Consider the following 17336-nt stretch of genomic DNA (forward strand, 5'->3'; position numbering starts at 1 on the left):
ATGATATAAGCATATGTATGAAGATATATAACATACGTTCCTCAATTTTTTTAGAGAAAAACATTACCATGTTAGTCATAAAGATACTTATCATTGTTATGGAGAGGTTGAGAAAGACTTATGTAAGCTTCTTGAGACATTGAGAATATGGTTTGTTCATAGTGCCCAAAAGTTGAAGGTGCAGAAGTTGAAAATACTAATTACTATATTGAAACTCTCACAGCTATGAGGATGGGACTAGCCCACATTAATTGAATCAAGATAAATTGTGTTTTAAATTCTTTATCCTTACTCTTTAATCTTCTGTTAAAATATTGAATCTAAATTGTACATATAATCACTTCATTGAAATATCTTTATTTGTTATCACTGTCAGTTAAAAATATTATGATCATAATCGGTTTTTTACCTTTCAAGTTTATTTTGAGAATATTTTAATTTAAATAACAGGCTTCACAAATTTTCCAGAAATTTAATTATGCAAGTTATTTTGTGGCCGATGCATAGTAGTGTACACAAGACAAGAATCATAAAGGAGAACATCATTCACACCGGATGTGTCCTTCAAAATGTTAGAGGAAGTTTGCAAAAAATGTTAGGGGGAGTGATGTACGATCATAGAAACTATATAAACACTTTTTGAATATTGAGAAGTCGACTCTGTTGAGCCTTCGATTTCCAACTCACTTAAACTTCTTTATGGAAAAATAGCACACCCACAATATGTCAAATAGTCGAAGAATGAAAACAAATAGAACATATAAAGCAGAAAAAAAATTGAGTACATTTTGCTTACAATTTGAGACGAAGGGAGTACATTTTTGTGAAACAAAACCATTTTTTATGATAAAAAAAAAAGTGTAAGTTTCAAGCATCCATGGACATAGGGTCGTTTCCTATAGCCTCCAAAATATTATAAGGAAAAGAAACTTCAATATCAATACTACCTTCTTCTTCCCCACCAAGCACATTAACTATACCAATATTTCTTTTAAGTCCAACACCATTTCTAACTGCAATAGGCTTACCCCAACCGAAGTCATTACCGTAGTAATTGAACCGTGGTGAACTGCTTGCTATCAACAAATTACTTGCTGATTTAACTGGCTCTAGTATCGACGGCGTTTTCAACCAAGATTCAATATCACTCATTATCTTCTCATGATGAGATTTTGATGAAATCTCCTTGTTCATTTCCATAGCAATTTTACCAATCCCACTTTCCATTAACTCCCCTATTTGCATTATTACACATCCAACTGCTCCGATTCCATTCCCAAAATAATTCTCTTCTAACTTTGGGCACATTCTTGTTCTACAATCTATGGGTAACACGAATGCCGACCTTTCTTCTGAATTACGATTTTGTTTACTTATAAATAAACGCCAAAGGTGACTTAAAAGCGCTTGCAATGAAGATATCGTTATTATTTTATCACTACTATTGCTACTACCACTACTAATTTCTGCATTAGCTTTTGATTTGAGTTGCAGAATTTGTTCTTTAGTAAAGTGGAAGATTCGATTAGACGAAACATCACATTGTTGATTTTGTGCATCTTTTGTGAAAGGAAACCGTATGGGACGGTTAACATTATTTGGAAACCAACGTTCGAAAGAAGGAACTTTTGTTGGCTTATTGAAACCTTGTGCGATTTCAGCCCAAGAGTTGATGAAATGCCAAAATGACTTCGCGTCTACACACACATGGTTAATTGTAAAACCAATGAAGATACCATCGATTAACTCTGTTACTTGTACTGCAAGTAGTGGTTGTGATGTCCCTTCGTAGTTTTTCACTTCGTTGAATAAGAATAACGAAGACACAACGGGAGGAACATACTTTGGTTGAAGGATGTCGGCAATGGTAGTGTTTTCTGCTTTGGCATGGACAAACAATGCACCAACGTTGTTACAAACGATGGAACATGAGGCGTTGTTAGGTTCGTCGTGTTGTGTTATTACAAGACGACCCGCGAGTGGTGGAAAAAAGTTAAGTGTGGAGGAAAGTGTTTTTTTAAGATGGTCAATTTGGTTTGTTTTGGGTTTATGGAAAAGAAGACCTCTTTGGATTGGTGCCAATTTGAGAAATTTGAGATCCCATGGAGATAAATGGATAATTTTGTCACTTGAGTTGTCATCATCACCATGATTTGTTGCTTTGATTGTAGTAGTTGAGATAAATTGAATCTCTTCCATGATGATGTTGAGTGAATAAGAGGAATGATGAAAATAAGAAATGTGATTTGTTGCGTCGTGAAAGGTTAATTTGTAGTGCATGTAGGATACTCTCGTTTCCCTCGTGTTAGCGTGCATATGTACTCGTTTCTCTTGCGTTAGGTCTTGAAATCTTAAATTTTTCTTATATTATAATATCTTGGTTTTGTGACTTTGTGGACGGTTGTGTTTCTATATGCGGCCTCGGATCTCCCGTATCAATTCTTTCAGAAATTATTTATTGTGGACAGTCTTGAAACGTTAACATTGGAATCTCAAATCGAGAAAAGAAATCAAAGGAAAAGAAAAAGAAAGTAAAGAAAATAGGAGGAATGATTGTCAGATCTGATTAGGGGGACAGGCACAGCTGGGAGGTTCGGAAAGTTAGTGGAGGAATTGTTTTTCTTTTTTAATATTCCAGTCTTAGGTACCGTTTGGTCAGGTTTTTTTTCGGTCTAAAAGCTACTTTAAAACAAAGTTAAAATAAAGCTCTTTAAGAAAAAGGCTAAAGCTGTTTGGTTTCTTTATTTTTTTTTTAGTTCTAAAGTTATTTTTGAGTTAAAAGCTGTTTGGCAAAATATTGTACAAAACTTTGAATTTATTATTTTTTGGTGGTGTCTGGGGTTCGAACCCAGGACCTTGCATATATTTATGCATTGTCTATAAATAAAAAAACTTTGAATTCATTATGAATTAACATAATAAATAAAAAAATGTCTAAAATATTTTTTGAAGGGAAAAAATGTTTAAAATATAAAAGATATATTTTTACCAATACTATATTTACTCTATAACAAATTTTGTTATAAGAATACCATATTTTTAGTGTTGATAAAAAAGATAAGAATTTATAGTATATAATATTATATTTGTTACATTGCTAGTGTCATTGAAAAAGATATGTTTAGTTTTTTTAATAAGAAAAAGATATGCATAATTTGTTACAATACAAATGTGTAAATTATATATAAGTATAATTTTTTTGGGCAACTACACTTGTACTTTTAATTAAAATCAAAATTTTATAAAAATAGTTATACGCATTACACAACACTAACAAAAATTATACGCATTAGCATAACAAAAAAAAAACAGAAAGAGGAACATGAAATATTACTCTAAACGCTAATGTGTGTGTATTTCTGTGGTTGAAGAAAGGGAATAAAAATATTTGGTGTCATTCATTGACAGCGTGAATACAAATATTTGCGAGGTTGTGATGATCAAAAGATATTGAAATTAATATATAAGTGATAAAAAGATAATAAAATTCCTTAAAAAAATAGATAATAAACTTAAATGGAACCTCATTAAAAAATTAAATGGACTGGTTAAAAAAATAAATAAATAAATAAAATGGAAGAAAAAAGCATATTGGAAAAATAAAACAAAAGGTTGCCGGTGGGAGTTGAAGAGAGGTGCTTGTGAAATAAATTGGGGAGAAATAGTTTTTTGAAGTAGCATTCAACAACTTTTGGTTAAAGCTCATTACATTCAATTTATGCATTCTAAAAAAATTACTTTTTTTCGAAGATACTTTATTGATATTGTGTTTGACCTAACTTCTCCTTAAAAACGTAGAAAAGCTGGAAAAAAAAAAAGTCGGGCCAAACGGTACCTAAGCACGCAACACACAAATAGCTTAAAATGCAAGACAACAAACAAGCACACAACACACAAGTAATTTATTTAATACGATACAAATCATCTTCAATCATGAAACATTCCAAACTTTGTCCATATGTGCTTCACTAGATCTGCTTGCAATTCGTGTTGAAATGGTTATTATTGGGATCCATTTCACTAAAAATAAGATTAAAACTTCACTTAGTTTGCTAATAGAAAGATAATAATAAGAAGAAGATAGTGAAAAACTTGGTTTTTTTTTTCTGTGTCCAAATCAAATGAACCAAGTCTCAATTTATAGAGAAAAAAAAAATCATGAATTTTGGTATAATTTTTTTTTTTTAAAATTAATTTACAACGAAATAATTGAGGTTAAATTATGAAAATAATAAGAATCCTGACAACCAATTAAAACGTGCCACATGTCCTTATCTATCCAAAAATCATTTTCTCTCTCCGCGCTCTGCACGCTCACGCGCCCTGTCGGCGCGAGTTGCACACGCGCCAGTTTTCAGCGAATGGCAGCGCGCCACGTGGCAATCCGGTCTGCATTCAATTGTGTTGAATTGATTCATCCTCTCTCTCATCCAACACACCATTCAGCTACCATTAAACACACCATTGCAATGAAAATGCTTGTTGAATGGCACATTAAACACACCATTGTAAATGGTCTTAGGCTTAAATATGCAATCCGTCCCTGAATTTGGACGCGTTTTGATTTTCGTCCCTGTAAAAAAAAAAATTTAAAAACATCCCTGTAATTTTTTATTTTATTTTTAAAAGGTCCCTGACCCCACTATTGAGTTGAAGTGGCATGGTTTTTGCCACGTGGCAGTTGCTGACGGTGCAACTTTTGCCACGTGGCGCTGACGTGGCATGCCGCATAATTAATTTTTGTTTATTTTTTTTCAAAATTCTAAAAATTCATTTTTTAAATTAAAAAATCCGAAAATAAATATAAAAATCATAAAAAAATTAAAAAATCGGAAAAAAATCTAAAAATTTAATTTAATTTTTTTTTCTTCAAAATTCTGAAAATTCATTTTTTTTAAATTAAAAACTTCTGAAAATAAAATTAAAAATCATAAAAATAAAAAAAAAATTCCGATTTTTAGTTAAAAAAATATATTTTTTTTCAAAATTCTGAAAATTCATTTTCTTTAAATTTAAAAATCGTAAAAAAAACTGAAAATAAAATTTTTGAAAATTCATTTTTTTTTTTTAATTCTGAAAATTAAATTAAATTTTCAAAAGTTATAAATTTTGAGATTAATTTAATTTTTCAAAAATTTATTTCTAGATTTTAAAACACTAATTTCCAATTTTTTTTCTTCATATTTTAAAAAAAAAAAATTGGAATTTTTTTATGATTTTTTAATTTATTTTCAGTTTTATTAATTTTAAAAAATAAATCAGTTTTTTTTAAAAAAAAATAATGACGTGGACTGCCACGTCAGGGCCACGTGGCAAAAGTTGCACAGTCAGCAACTGCCACGTGGCCAAAGCCATCCCATGTCAGCAAAAAAGTGGGGTCAGGGACCTTTTTGAAACAAAAAAAAATTTGCAGGGATGTTTTTAATTTTTATTTTTTTACAGGGACGAAAATCAAAACGCGTCCAAATTACAGGACGGATTGCATATTTAAGCCAATTGGTTACTGTTTTTGTAAGTCCTTTCCAAATTAGTTTCCGACTCTATTAATATTTTAAATTAGTCTCTTTCTTTATCAAATGTTTTTCAATTAGGTCTCTCATTATGTGACACGGCATGACCTAATGAGAAATGCTAGTAACACACACTTTTTATCATACTCTCTTTAATTGGTTAAAACTCACATGGAAATCATGTGGGACTCGTATAAATTTCATGGGAATCATGTGAATTTTAACCAATCAAAGAGAGTGTGTTGAATAGTGTGTGTTAAAATATGTGTTGCTAGAATTTCTTATTACCTAATTGAGAAACTTTTAACCAAGACAGTGATTATATTAAAATATTAATAAAGTCAAGGATTAATTTGAAAATACATTACAAAGACATGAACCGATTTGATGGTTTACTAAAAAAAAAAATATAAAATTTTTTTGAACAAGAAAAAATGAGATATATTAACACGGACACTGTAATTGTTACAGCACAAGGTGTGCCAAAACAATCACGAAAATGCCAAAGTCCAAACAAAATTACAACCAAATCAGTCAATACCCAAACATGAATGCGGGCTCGACCACCAATTATGAATATCAAAGCTAAATACAACATTGCGAGTTTTTAACCACCACAAAGAATATGATTTCACTTTATCTAGGCATTTGTGGCAAAGAGCTTTGTCTATTTCTAAAAATCTTGTCATTCCGTTCAATCGACAACACCGAAACACAAAGCAACCAAATCAAGTGGAAAAAAGAACGTCGCCCTCTCGAACAACCTGCATAATTAATAAATTGCAAAAAATGATCTGAAGTTGATTGAGAGTCGACCCCTACCACTCCGAGCCATGCCCACACCAATGGCCATAAGGCACTAAAAGTTGGACAAGACAAAAACAAATGATTGACATCTTCAACGTTCCCGCATCCAGAGACACACAACCGCGCCTCCAAACGTAAAATGCCACGGTTTGCCAAATTCTTTTTTGTAGGTAACCGATCCCTCAGAAGTCGCCAAGCAAGGATAGAGACTTTGAAATGAACTTGTTTATGCCAAATTAACTTCATATTTTGATGTAACTGGGGCTGCTCCTGTGATGTCAGCATGTCATAGACTCCACGTACAGAATACCCACCATGCATCCTGATTTGGTAACCATAACCATCTATTTGTCACTGATTCTTGCAAGGAAACTGTAAGTAATAAAACCCTACACTTCTCTACCAAAACTACTTTTTTTAGAAGGTACTTTATTGATATTGTGTTTGGCCTAACTTCTCCTTAAAAATATAGAGAAACTGAAGAAAAAAAAAGCCGGATCAAAAGGTACCTAAGAACTTACACCTTTAAATAAAACATATTACATGTGCCTCTAGAATGAAGCCTTCAATCAAGCATACGCTATACAAGTCAAGCCTCCAATGTTAGGTAAGTTAAACGCTAAACATGAAATGGAACATCGAACAACTATAATGTTTTTCCAGTATAAAAATAAGTTCATTTGAATTGAAGAAGTTGACAATCCCGTTGTGGAGGCATAATATCTTTGTATGGAAAAGGATTGATGTAGCAACAAGTTGTTGGGAACTAGTAAAAAAATAATTTGTATATTCTTCTCTTTAGTCTCTCGATTTTGTTTATGTTCACTATGGTTTAACTTCAACCTCTTATAAACTACTTTAAATAGAAGTTAAATGTTTTGATTGGAAGAATATTTTAATTTAAAAGAAAATATTTTAAAATGATCAACGTAATTTAAACCTCCTTTCTTGTATTTACACTACTTTCAATAAGATGAGCTTGAATGCATGTAAGTAAATTCATATATGTACTACCATTAATGTACTATATATTATGTTAACATTGTTATATTATATCTAGATTTGCAATGTAAGTGTGTTACAATGCCAATGCACATTAACAATCTATCATAAAAATAAGTAATGAATATAGAAAAACTCAATGACTACCTTTAAAAAAAACATATAAAGAATCAAAATTCACTTGGAAAATATAAACTATGTCATCAAAGTATAGATCTGGCACTGATGTCATGTCATGTGGTCTAAACCTTTCCCTCAAAAAAAAAAAAAATTGGTCTAAACCAAGCATGAAATCCAAGTACGACTGCACACCAATGAAATATTAACAAACTACCAAAAAGAAAATACGCCATGCATGAAGTTGAAGTGTAATATAAGACAAGTGCACCTACACAACTCATTAATCGAACACTCATATAAAAATACAAAAAAAAAAAAAAAAAAAAAAAAGACCAAACATGAAAACGAAATGTACCTACATACATACAAGTGAAACACTATCAACAAATCACATAAAAAGAAATGTAAATCAAGAAAAACTCATCTGTTTATGAAAAACATCGCATAGAAAACAAATGGATTTTCGAACTCATCACTTAAAAATATTTATACATGAACTAAAAGTGAATATTTTAGATGGTTAGGGAATAAAAGCGAGAAAATGATTTAAGAAATAAAACTAAATTTTTTTTATATTACATTGGCCAAAAAAAGTTTCTAAAAAATATCATAGAACTTCACAGTTTAATAGGTTTTGTCACTTTAAAATTTTCTCTTAGCATATATCTCTGTTTATGCTCCATTTAAAAAAAAAAAAAAATTGGGGAAGGAGGAATTTTTACTAATTAAAATGAAATTAATGGTCATTTTACAACCGTTGTCAATGAAGTTTAAAATTTCTAGCTTGAGATTATAATATTAAGCTCTTACCATTGGGCTAACATCTCAAGTGTAGGTTATGCTCTTTATTTTAATTCACTAATATTATTTAAATATTTAAGTAGTATTTACGTTTCAAGTGTAGTTTATGCTGTTTACGTTTTCAAAACAAAATTAGCTCCTATTTATTTTTTGTTTTAAAGTACAATGTAACATTAGCTAATTTTTCATGAATAACATCCTTAATTATTTATTACAGGGAAAAATAAGTGGAATGGGATAGGATAAGCGTGTTAGAGATAGATAATTTTCTGAGAAGTATCAAAATTTAGTAATTTAATAATATATGTAAATAATCTTAAAATGAAACTAAAAATGTATAGAGTAGTAGTTATCAACTAGAGCGGTTAAAATAAATTTTTTATATGATATATTTTTAATAAAATATTTAATACAAAATATTACATGGATAATGACTTAAATTGAAATATCTTTTTTTATATTTTTTTTCTTGAAAATATTTTATTTTTTATTTATTAAAAAATAAAGAATCATACGGTGCAACTCTTTGAATCCATGGTTTAGCTCAAGGTCCTTCAGATTTAATTTGAAGCCCCCTTGACCACTCATCCATATTATCAAAGTGTGGTTGAAAGAGCCTGGGAGAATAACAGTCCTTATTCAGTTACGACTTTGAATCAGGTAAGAAATGAGTCCTTAATATTTAATTCGGAAGTGTTTGGGAACATTCAAAAGAGGAAGATTATTCTTGAGAAAAGAATCAAAGGAATTCAATTATCTCTTGAGATGGTTTATTCTGCCAGATTAGTGTACCTTAAGCAGGAACTTCAACAAGAATATGATAGAGTACTTTTCCAAGAGGAACTCCATTGGTACCAATGGTCTAAGGAAAAATGGATCAAGTGTGAGGATTAAAATACCAAGTATTTTCACGCTCAGACGGTTATTTGAAGAAAACGTAATAGAATCCATGTGCTTCACCTTGCTAACGACATATGGTGTACGAATGATGATTTACTGAAAGATGAGGTGTAGAGATATTTCAAGTAATTGTTTTGTAGCTCTTCACAACAAAAAAATGGTGTTCCACCTAGTGATTGATTGCATGATCCCAAACTTTCTAAGGAGGCTACTATTACTTTGACTCAAGTGGTAGTCAAGGGGATCCTCTCTCCCCTTATCATTTTGTGATTTGTATGGAGTTTTTGTCCCATGATATTTTGAAGGCAGTGGAGTTGAATCGTTAGAAGGCAATGAACATATCTTGCAATGGGACGACTCTATCCCACTTATTTTATGTGGATAATGTTCTTTTGTTTACTAAGGCTAGGAGATCTCAAGTTCTCATGGTGTAAGGTATTTTGATAAATTTTGCAAATATGTTAAGGTTAAAAGTTAATATCTCAAAATCGAGAGCCTTTTTTTTCCAGCTACCACTATAAGAAGTAGGATTGAATCGATGGTTGCTACAATTGGAATATGACAAACCTCTTCGCTGGAGAAGTATCTTGGATTCCCTATGGTTCATGGGCGATTAAATAAGAGTGGCTATGAGTTTTTGATTGATAAAATTCAAAGTAGATTAACTTCCTAGAAGAACAAGCTCCTTAACAAGGCGGGTAGATTGGCCCTAGTACCGTTGGAGTTGACATCAATTCCCAGCTATTACATGTATATTGCTTCGTTACCCTATTCTATTTGTGAGCAAATAGATAAGTATGCACATAGTTTTTTGTGGAATGGGGACAAGGACAGGGGTGTCCATATGGTGGAATGGTATAAGATGCTTAGGCCACATAAATTTGGTGGTTTAGGTATTTGAAGGACTCACAAATCAAATACAGCTATGCTGGGGAACGTGGTTTGGGACATTTATTGTAATTCAGATAAGTTATGGGTATGTCTGCTTCGACATAAGTTTGTTAATGACTAGTTATTCTTGATATGCGCGCAACCCTAAGTTCCAATGTACGAAATTCTATTATGAAACCCAAGGAAACACTTCAAAATGGGTTCGATTATACACTGGGAGATGGGTCTTCTTCTTCAGTGTTTGATCGTCTATACACCCAACTTCCTTCTGATGTATCTGAGGCTATCTGTGGCACCATGGTATGTTTGAATGATCGGATTATGGATGGCTTCACTTGGAAGGGTAATCTGGATGGTGTGTATTCAGTGAAAGTTGGGTATAAGTTGTTTCTGAAGTGGAATGCTCACAAGGATGAGATCGGATTGTGGAAGTGGATTTGGCGTTTAGCTACTCCTAAAAAGATTAAGTTTCTATATTGGACGGTTTTCCATGATGTTGTTCATGCGATATTGTTTTTGCATAACAGAGGTATGCTAAACACTAATAACTGTCTGAGTTGCCTCAACAATGGTTAGAATATCATGCATTATTTTTGAGACTGTATGTTTGTTAAGAATCTCTGGCTTGCTCTTGGATGTGACAATATTCACTTCAATTGGGAGCATTCTATAGTCACAAGGCTCAAACAAGGCATGTTAAGTGGAAATATTCATTTATTCTCTTATGCTCTTTGGTGGATTTGGTGTGCATTAAACTCACTTTGTATGCAGAATGAGATAATTTCTATTTTTTTCTTGAAGGTAAAAATTTACAATTTGGCAGCCCTTCTCTGTTTTGTTTTCTTCCTGGCTTTATCCACGAATATTGGAGGTCGTTATATGACTTGACACCTAGATGAAAGTATGGTCGTTGTCTTGAATGTTAATGGCAGTAGTCTTGAAAATCCCGGAATATCTGATTTTGGTTGTGTTATTCGTGGAGTGATGGCAGTTGGCTTTATGGGTTTGCTGGTAATGTTGGTATTTCAACCAACATAAACGTCGAGTTGTTAGCTCTGTATCATGGCTTGAAAGCAGCTTGGGAAAGAGGATATATGGCGGTCATTTGTTGCTCTGATTCGAAGTTGGTTGTTCAGTTAGTTTCAACCATGGTGAATCCTTGGCACCATTATGCGGCAATCATCAATAATGTGCAGGATTTGCTGCAAAGTAGATGGAGCGTTCAGTTACAACATTCTATGAGGGATTCAAATTCGTCCGTGGATTTCATGGCTAAATTAGGAGCTCCAAGTTCTGAGATTTGGTGTGAGTTTTTGGAGCCATCGGAGGGTTTACTTCCGCTGCTGCAAGCTGATGCCCGACAAGAGATGTATCACAGAGACTAATTTTTATTTAATTTTTGCTTTGTTTTCTTTTTGTTAGCTTCTAATCCCAAAAAAAAATACATTAATCCCAGTTTTGGTCGAATATTTAATACTTTTATTGCTATAAGTTATTTTTTTTGTTGAATAGATCGCTATTACTTGTATGGTCAAAATTTATATTAAAGTAGTCAAAGGTTTTTGTTAAATTAAAATTAACATATTATATTTAAATAATTTTTATAATATATTTATCTTAATTATATATAAAGAGGAAAATAAAGTTACTCCACGAGTAACTATAAGTAAAATTACACTATATAATCATTCACTATTTTTTGTTGAATGGATTGCTATTACTTGTATGGTCAAAATTTATATTAAAGTAGTCAAAGGTTTTTGTTAAATTAAAATTAACTTATTATATTTCAATAATTTTTTATAATATAATTATCATAATTATATATAAAGAGGAAAATAGAGTTACTCCACGAGTAACTATAAGTAAAATTACCTCTTGATGCTGTTTACACTCTCCTAGTTTATAAAAAAAAAAAAAAAACTATAAGTAAAATTACACAATATCATTCACTATTTTTTCTAAATTACCATACGCAGAAGTCAAGGATGATCATCTACTTAAGATGACCAAATCATTTCACACTTGTACCAGTTCATTTTTGAAGTAATATATTAATTATGTATTATCTTTTGAATTAATAAATACTTCCTCTGTTCTATCTTAATTTTCGATTTTCAGAAGAAAAAAAATTCATATTTGTTTGTCATTTTCAACATTCTATTAAACATTAATAAACACTACCCATAGCTTACCCGTTAACAAAGTCTACCCATAGAAAATTGTCGTATTAATAAAAAAAATCATATTTGTTTGTCATTTTCAAATAATAAATGTAAATTTAAAGGTAAAATTAAATTTAATGGGATTTGAACAAAGTGTACCCATAGAAAACTTCAGATTTTAAACTTCATAATTACTCTTATGTATATATAGTTGCAATTTAAAACTAAAACACCGACATCGTGTTGGGAGTTGCTCAAAGAAAGCATAGTTTCGAGAGAGTTGGTAAAATAGCACTTCCCAATGAAAAAAAATCATTTAATAGGTAGTTTATCCCATGTGAAAAAGTGGATGTTCCATTGTCACCTCGAGGATTAGTCGCATAGAGGGATTTAACTGTTGGATACCTTAGATCACCTACTAGAGGTCAAAGATCCAAATTACGTTGGGTTAGGAAAAAAAAGTAGAAAGCGAGAAAAAGACAAAAGTTTAAATAAAGTGAAACGAGATGATGTGGTGGAAAAGAAAGAAAAAACAAAAAATAAAGTAAATTAAAAGAGAAAAATTTCTATACAATGAATCAAGTTCACAATATTTTCAAGTAATGGACGTTAGGGTTGGACTTTACTCAGGCTCCAAACTCAAGTTCACGGTATTTTCTAGTAACGGACGTCAGTGGTTTGCACTATGTGGTTTTCGTACACCATAGGTGCATACATTTCTTTGAAATATAACTTATTTTTACTATAAATAAAGAATAGTATTGACACACAAACAATAGGATTTCTCAAATATAAAATATTAACGAGAGAGTATATACACTCTGGAGAATAGAGAAGTTGTAGATAGAGAACTGATTTTCCAGTTCTTCCAAATTCGTAAGTTTTTCTTCTTCTGCTCTTATTTTATTTTGGTCTGATTTTTTTCAACCGGGTTTTCTTTTTCCTACTTGGTAATTCATTTGATTCAATTTTTTAGTACAAATAATTTTGTAGCAATAGGGGAGTGAGATTCATGAAAATTCTACTTACAAGGGATCCTTTCTCAAAAGTTATTTTGTTGATGGAATTTTTTTTAAAGACCGTAGATGGAATTGTGTAGACCTTAAATTCGTATATGCTACATTTTAATTTATTTTAATTTATATTATAAGGTAACCTATGCGTATTTGACTTTGAAATCATAAGTTTTTAGGACATTAAATCTTTATTTTTTATTTTCGTTTTTTGTAAGATGGTGTCATAAACTGGATACTCACTTCCATGTCAGTGATCCTTGTGTCAAATTTTTGTATCCATAAAGCATAAATTTATGATTCAACATAAAATTTCTTCTTCATTTGAATTAAAAACTGTTTATTGATGGAATTTGTATGCATGTTTACTCAGGTTTATGTCTGTTTAATGCCAAACTCATCACTTGATGGATATTCCAAGCAATAATCATCAGCTAGATGTAGAAGAAAAGCAAGTCATGTCAAAAAAGTTAGAAAAGCAAGTAGATGATCCCAAGGAAGAGGAAAAGTCGAAGAATGAAGAAGAGGATATGCAAAATAATGCCACTTTTCCTGTCCATTCCATAGACAACGGGAATGGGAAAAGGTATGCCAATATGGTTTCTGACTCAAATTTGCTTAGTGACCATCTCGGTCGAGATATATCAATCCATTGTCTTCTTCAATTGTCAAGATCTGATTATGGTTCAATTGCTGCATTGAACAAGAGCTTTCGATCGCTAATTAGATCAGGAGAACTATATAAGTTAAGGAGAAAAGCGGGCATAGTAGAACATTGGGTTTACTTCTCTTCTGAAGCCCTTGAGTGGGAGGCTTTTGATCCAAATCGTAATCGATGGATGCATTTGCCTATAATGACTTGTGATCAATGTTTTACGTTGTCAGATAGGGAATCATTGGCTGTTGGTACTGAGCTTCTAGTCTTTGGAAAGGAATTAATGGCTCCTATCATTCATAAGTATAACTTTCTGACAAATATGTGGTCAGTTGGAAAAATGATGAATACTCCAAGATGCTTGTTTGGTTCGGCTAGTCTTGGAGAAATTGCAATACTAGCTGGTGGTTGTGATCCACGTGGCAGCATATTGAGCTCTGCTGAGCTCTATAACGCAGATACTGGAAATTGGGAGACCCTTCCAAACATGAATAAAGCAAGAAAAATGTGTTCAAGTGTATTTATGGATGGAAAATTTTACGTCCTTGGTGGGATAGCAGCTGACAAAAAAACACAACTTACATGTGGTGAGGAGTTTGATATAAAGAATAAAAAATGGCGTGAAATACCCAACATGCTCCCAGTACGAACTGGAGTGTCTGAGACACCACCTTCTTTTGGGTCACCTCCCTTGATTGCAGTTGTAAAAAATGTATTGTATGCTGCAGATTATGGAAAACAAGAAGTAAAGAAGTATGATAAAGACAACAACTATTGGGTCATCATTGGAAGCTTTCCTGAGCAAGCTACATCGGTGAATGGTTGGGGACTAGCATTTCGATCATGTGGAGATAAACTATTATTTCTTGGAGGTCGCACGATGGAAATCAATGCTTGGATCCCAAATGAAGGAGAACCACAATGGAATCGGCTTGCAGGAAAGCAATCCGGGAGCTATGTGCGTAACTGCACTGTCATGGGGTGTTAATGGAAGTACTTTTACTTGTTCAAATTATTTTATGTTTTCAATTTAGCTCAAAAAATATTTTTGTATAATAACTTTTGGTTTGTTGTTGTGGGTGGTTCTTTTATAATATTGAATTTTTGTGGTTTTTATTATATATTGTTATTGTTGTTTTTAATTTCCATTTTTTTTACTGGTGTTAGTGAGAAAGTATTTAGCTAGTTATTATATAGGTTTGTCAAAGGTTTTTATTTGATGGAATGAGAGATATACATTGAAATAGGGGTTTTATATTTTGAAGACTAAAGCGGAAGTGTCACAAAAAGAAGGGTTTAGATTTTAACATTCTTTAATTTATAACCTATAACTCAAAATGCTTGATGAAGTTAATAAGGTCAATTTGATACTAATGAAAGCTTCTTGTGTTGGAAAGATTAAGTCATAATATGAATCTTATGAAATTTGATAATAAAATATGCAATATGTTTTAGTCCTATATTTACATACTTAAATGTGCACAATTTCTTACAAGTAAAATGAACTTCTGTAAGAAATAAGATACATATTTTTTTTTATAAAACTTCTTCATATTTCACAACACCACGACCTTCTTATTAATAACGAAAGCTTTTCACTATGAACATCACTTGGATTATGCAAAAATTAATTAATGTATAAAGCATAAACAAGATAGGGTAGTATTGCACAATAATTTACGTATTTATGTATATATATTTTTACTAAGTTATGTATCTTTGTAGAGAGTATATATGTTAGATTCTCCAAATGGAAGCAAATATATGTAAAGATAACATCAGTCTAAATGAAACTTTACAAAAAAAACCATAAAATGTTCAATAAATAATGATTTTTATTTAAAATTACCATTTAAATTAGAAAAGAAGGTCTAGAATCAGAGTATGATGATAAGAATTTTGTTTCTTGATCAAAATGTTAAAACAAATACCTTATTATATTTAAAACTTTGTCAAACTAGAGATCTTGCACATGTGGGAGGCAAATTCACTAATAAACCATACACAACCATCAATCTCAACCCGCCACAATAGATTCCACAAGCATGGAAACCTAAAACACCAAAACTTTCAAGGACTTCCTATAATTAACACACACACACACACACAATCTCTTTCTATAAACTCATTTGCGGATTTTTACAAATATTAAAAATAATTGTTTTTTCTATCCAGAAAAAATTGATTTTGTAATTAATGTGTATATTTATGTATGATTATAACTAAATTTTAATTTGTGTATAAATATATTCGATATTAATTTTTCATAGTCAAATCCAAATTAATTATAAATATATTTAAAAAAAATTATTAAATACGTATAGAAATTTTAAATAATACTTATATTTGTACAACTTTGTTTTTTCAAAATGTTCTTATATATATATATATATAAAGATGGAAAAAGCATATGCACACAATATTTTTTTGTATGAATTTTTTTTTTTTTAAGCGAAAGAAGGGGTGCAGAGGGGTCTCCTACTACAACACCCTAATCGTATTAAAAGAAAAGAGAAAGTACAAAAAAGAGGGGGGACATAAACCAAAACCCTCAAGAAAAGAAAAAACAGAAAAGAGAAAAATCAAAGCTTAAATTGGACACTTTTGGGAGCACCTACCCTTAGCCTGGTAGAGTAGCTTCCTTTGTTAGATTTAGCCTGCGACTTCTGCCTATTCTTCTTTTTCTTATGAACTACTAGTTGAAATTGTTGATTATCAACCAGCTTTGAATCCTTTAGTTTAATACCTTCATCATTCTGAGCCATATTAGCCCATGATTCCTTCAGAAATTCTATATCCCGCGGGACCACATCTGGAATTGATGAATCTACAAGTTGCTGGTCAATGTTCCCCGAAGAGGGTGAATATGTTATGGCTTCGTCATGATGCTCATCGCCAACGAGAGTGTCGACTGATTCTGAATCATCATCACGATTCTTTTCATGGTCTCCTTGACCGGAGGGGGATTCTACATTGCAAACATTTGTACTTTGTGTTTCGGCAAGGTTAACACCTCCATGTTTTGATGTTGTAGCTATATCCTTCTTTTGGTGCCCTGTTTTACCAGCATCATGTCGTATAGACTTCCCTATTTTCTTGGCAGCAACATTATCAACACAATTCAACTTTTTACAATTAGCAATGCAATGTCCAATATTTTGACAATGGTTGCAAAAATCTGGAAATTTGTCATAAACTACTCCAACATGAAATGCATAACCTATATAATTTTGGTATTTCTTTTAATGTATAGACATTAAACTCATTTGATAATATGGAAAAAAAATAAACTATTATCTTATTTAATTAACTAATTTTTTTTTTTAGCAAAAATTATTTATTATTGTGTTCTTAATACTACTCATTCACTTTTGCAGGAGTGTGATCCTTCATATTTTGACAGAGGTGATGCTCATAAATGATATGGTGACATGATGGTTTTTAGTAGTGAAACATATGAGTTAAAGTGATA

At 31.4% G+C, this 17336-nt stretch overlaps 2 protein-coding genes across 2 annotated transcripts; one reads left to right on the forward strand and one right to left on the reverse strand.

Annotated features, from left to right (window-relative positions):
- Positions 1–731: 731 nt before the first annotated feature.
- On the reverse strand, positions 732–2267 carry LOC11414304 (protein ENHANCED PSEUDOMONAS SUSCEPTIBILITY 1). Its single transcript, XM_003604915.4, has one exon. It carries the CDS (start codon positions 2197–2199, stop codon positions 868–870), a length of 1332 nt encoding a protein of 443 aa, XP_003604963.1. The 5' UTR covers positions 2200–2267; the 3' UTR covers positions 732–867.
- A 10690-nt stretch (positions 2268–12957) lies between these two features.
- LOC11421522 (F-box/kelch-repeat protein SKIP11) lies at positions 12958–14893 on the forward strand. The gene is made up of 2 exons (XM_003604914.2): positions 12958–13072; positions 13583–14893. Exon 2 carries the CDS (start codon positions 13617–13619, stop codon positions 14850–14852), a length of 1236 nt encoding a protein of 411 aa, XP_003604962.2. The 5' UTR covers positions 12958–13072; positions 13583–13616; the 3' UTR covers positions 14853–14893.
- The last annotated feature ends 2443 nt before the right edge of the window (positions 14894–17336 follow it).

This window comes from Medicago truncatula, chromosome 4, assembly GCF_003473485.1.
Source record: "Medicago truncatula cultivar Jemalong A17 chromosome 4, MtrunA17r5.0-ANR, whole genome shotgun sequence".
Lineage (NCBI taxonomy): Eukaryota > Viridiplantae > Streptophyta > Magnoliopsida > Fabales > Fabaceae > Medicago > Medicago truncatula.

What these genes read in the sequence shown, in the direction of transcription:
- LOC11414304 (XM_003604915.4), bottom strand. Translation starts at nt 2,199, where the DNA reads ATGGAAGAGATTCAATTTATCTCAACTACTACAATCAAAGCAACAAAT.
- LOC11421522 (XM_003604914.2), top strand. Translation starts at nt 13,617, where the DNA reads ATGGATATTCCAAGCAATAATCATCAGCTAGATGTAGAAGAAAAGCAA.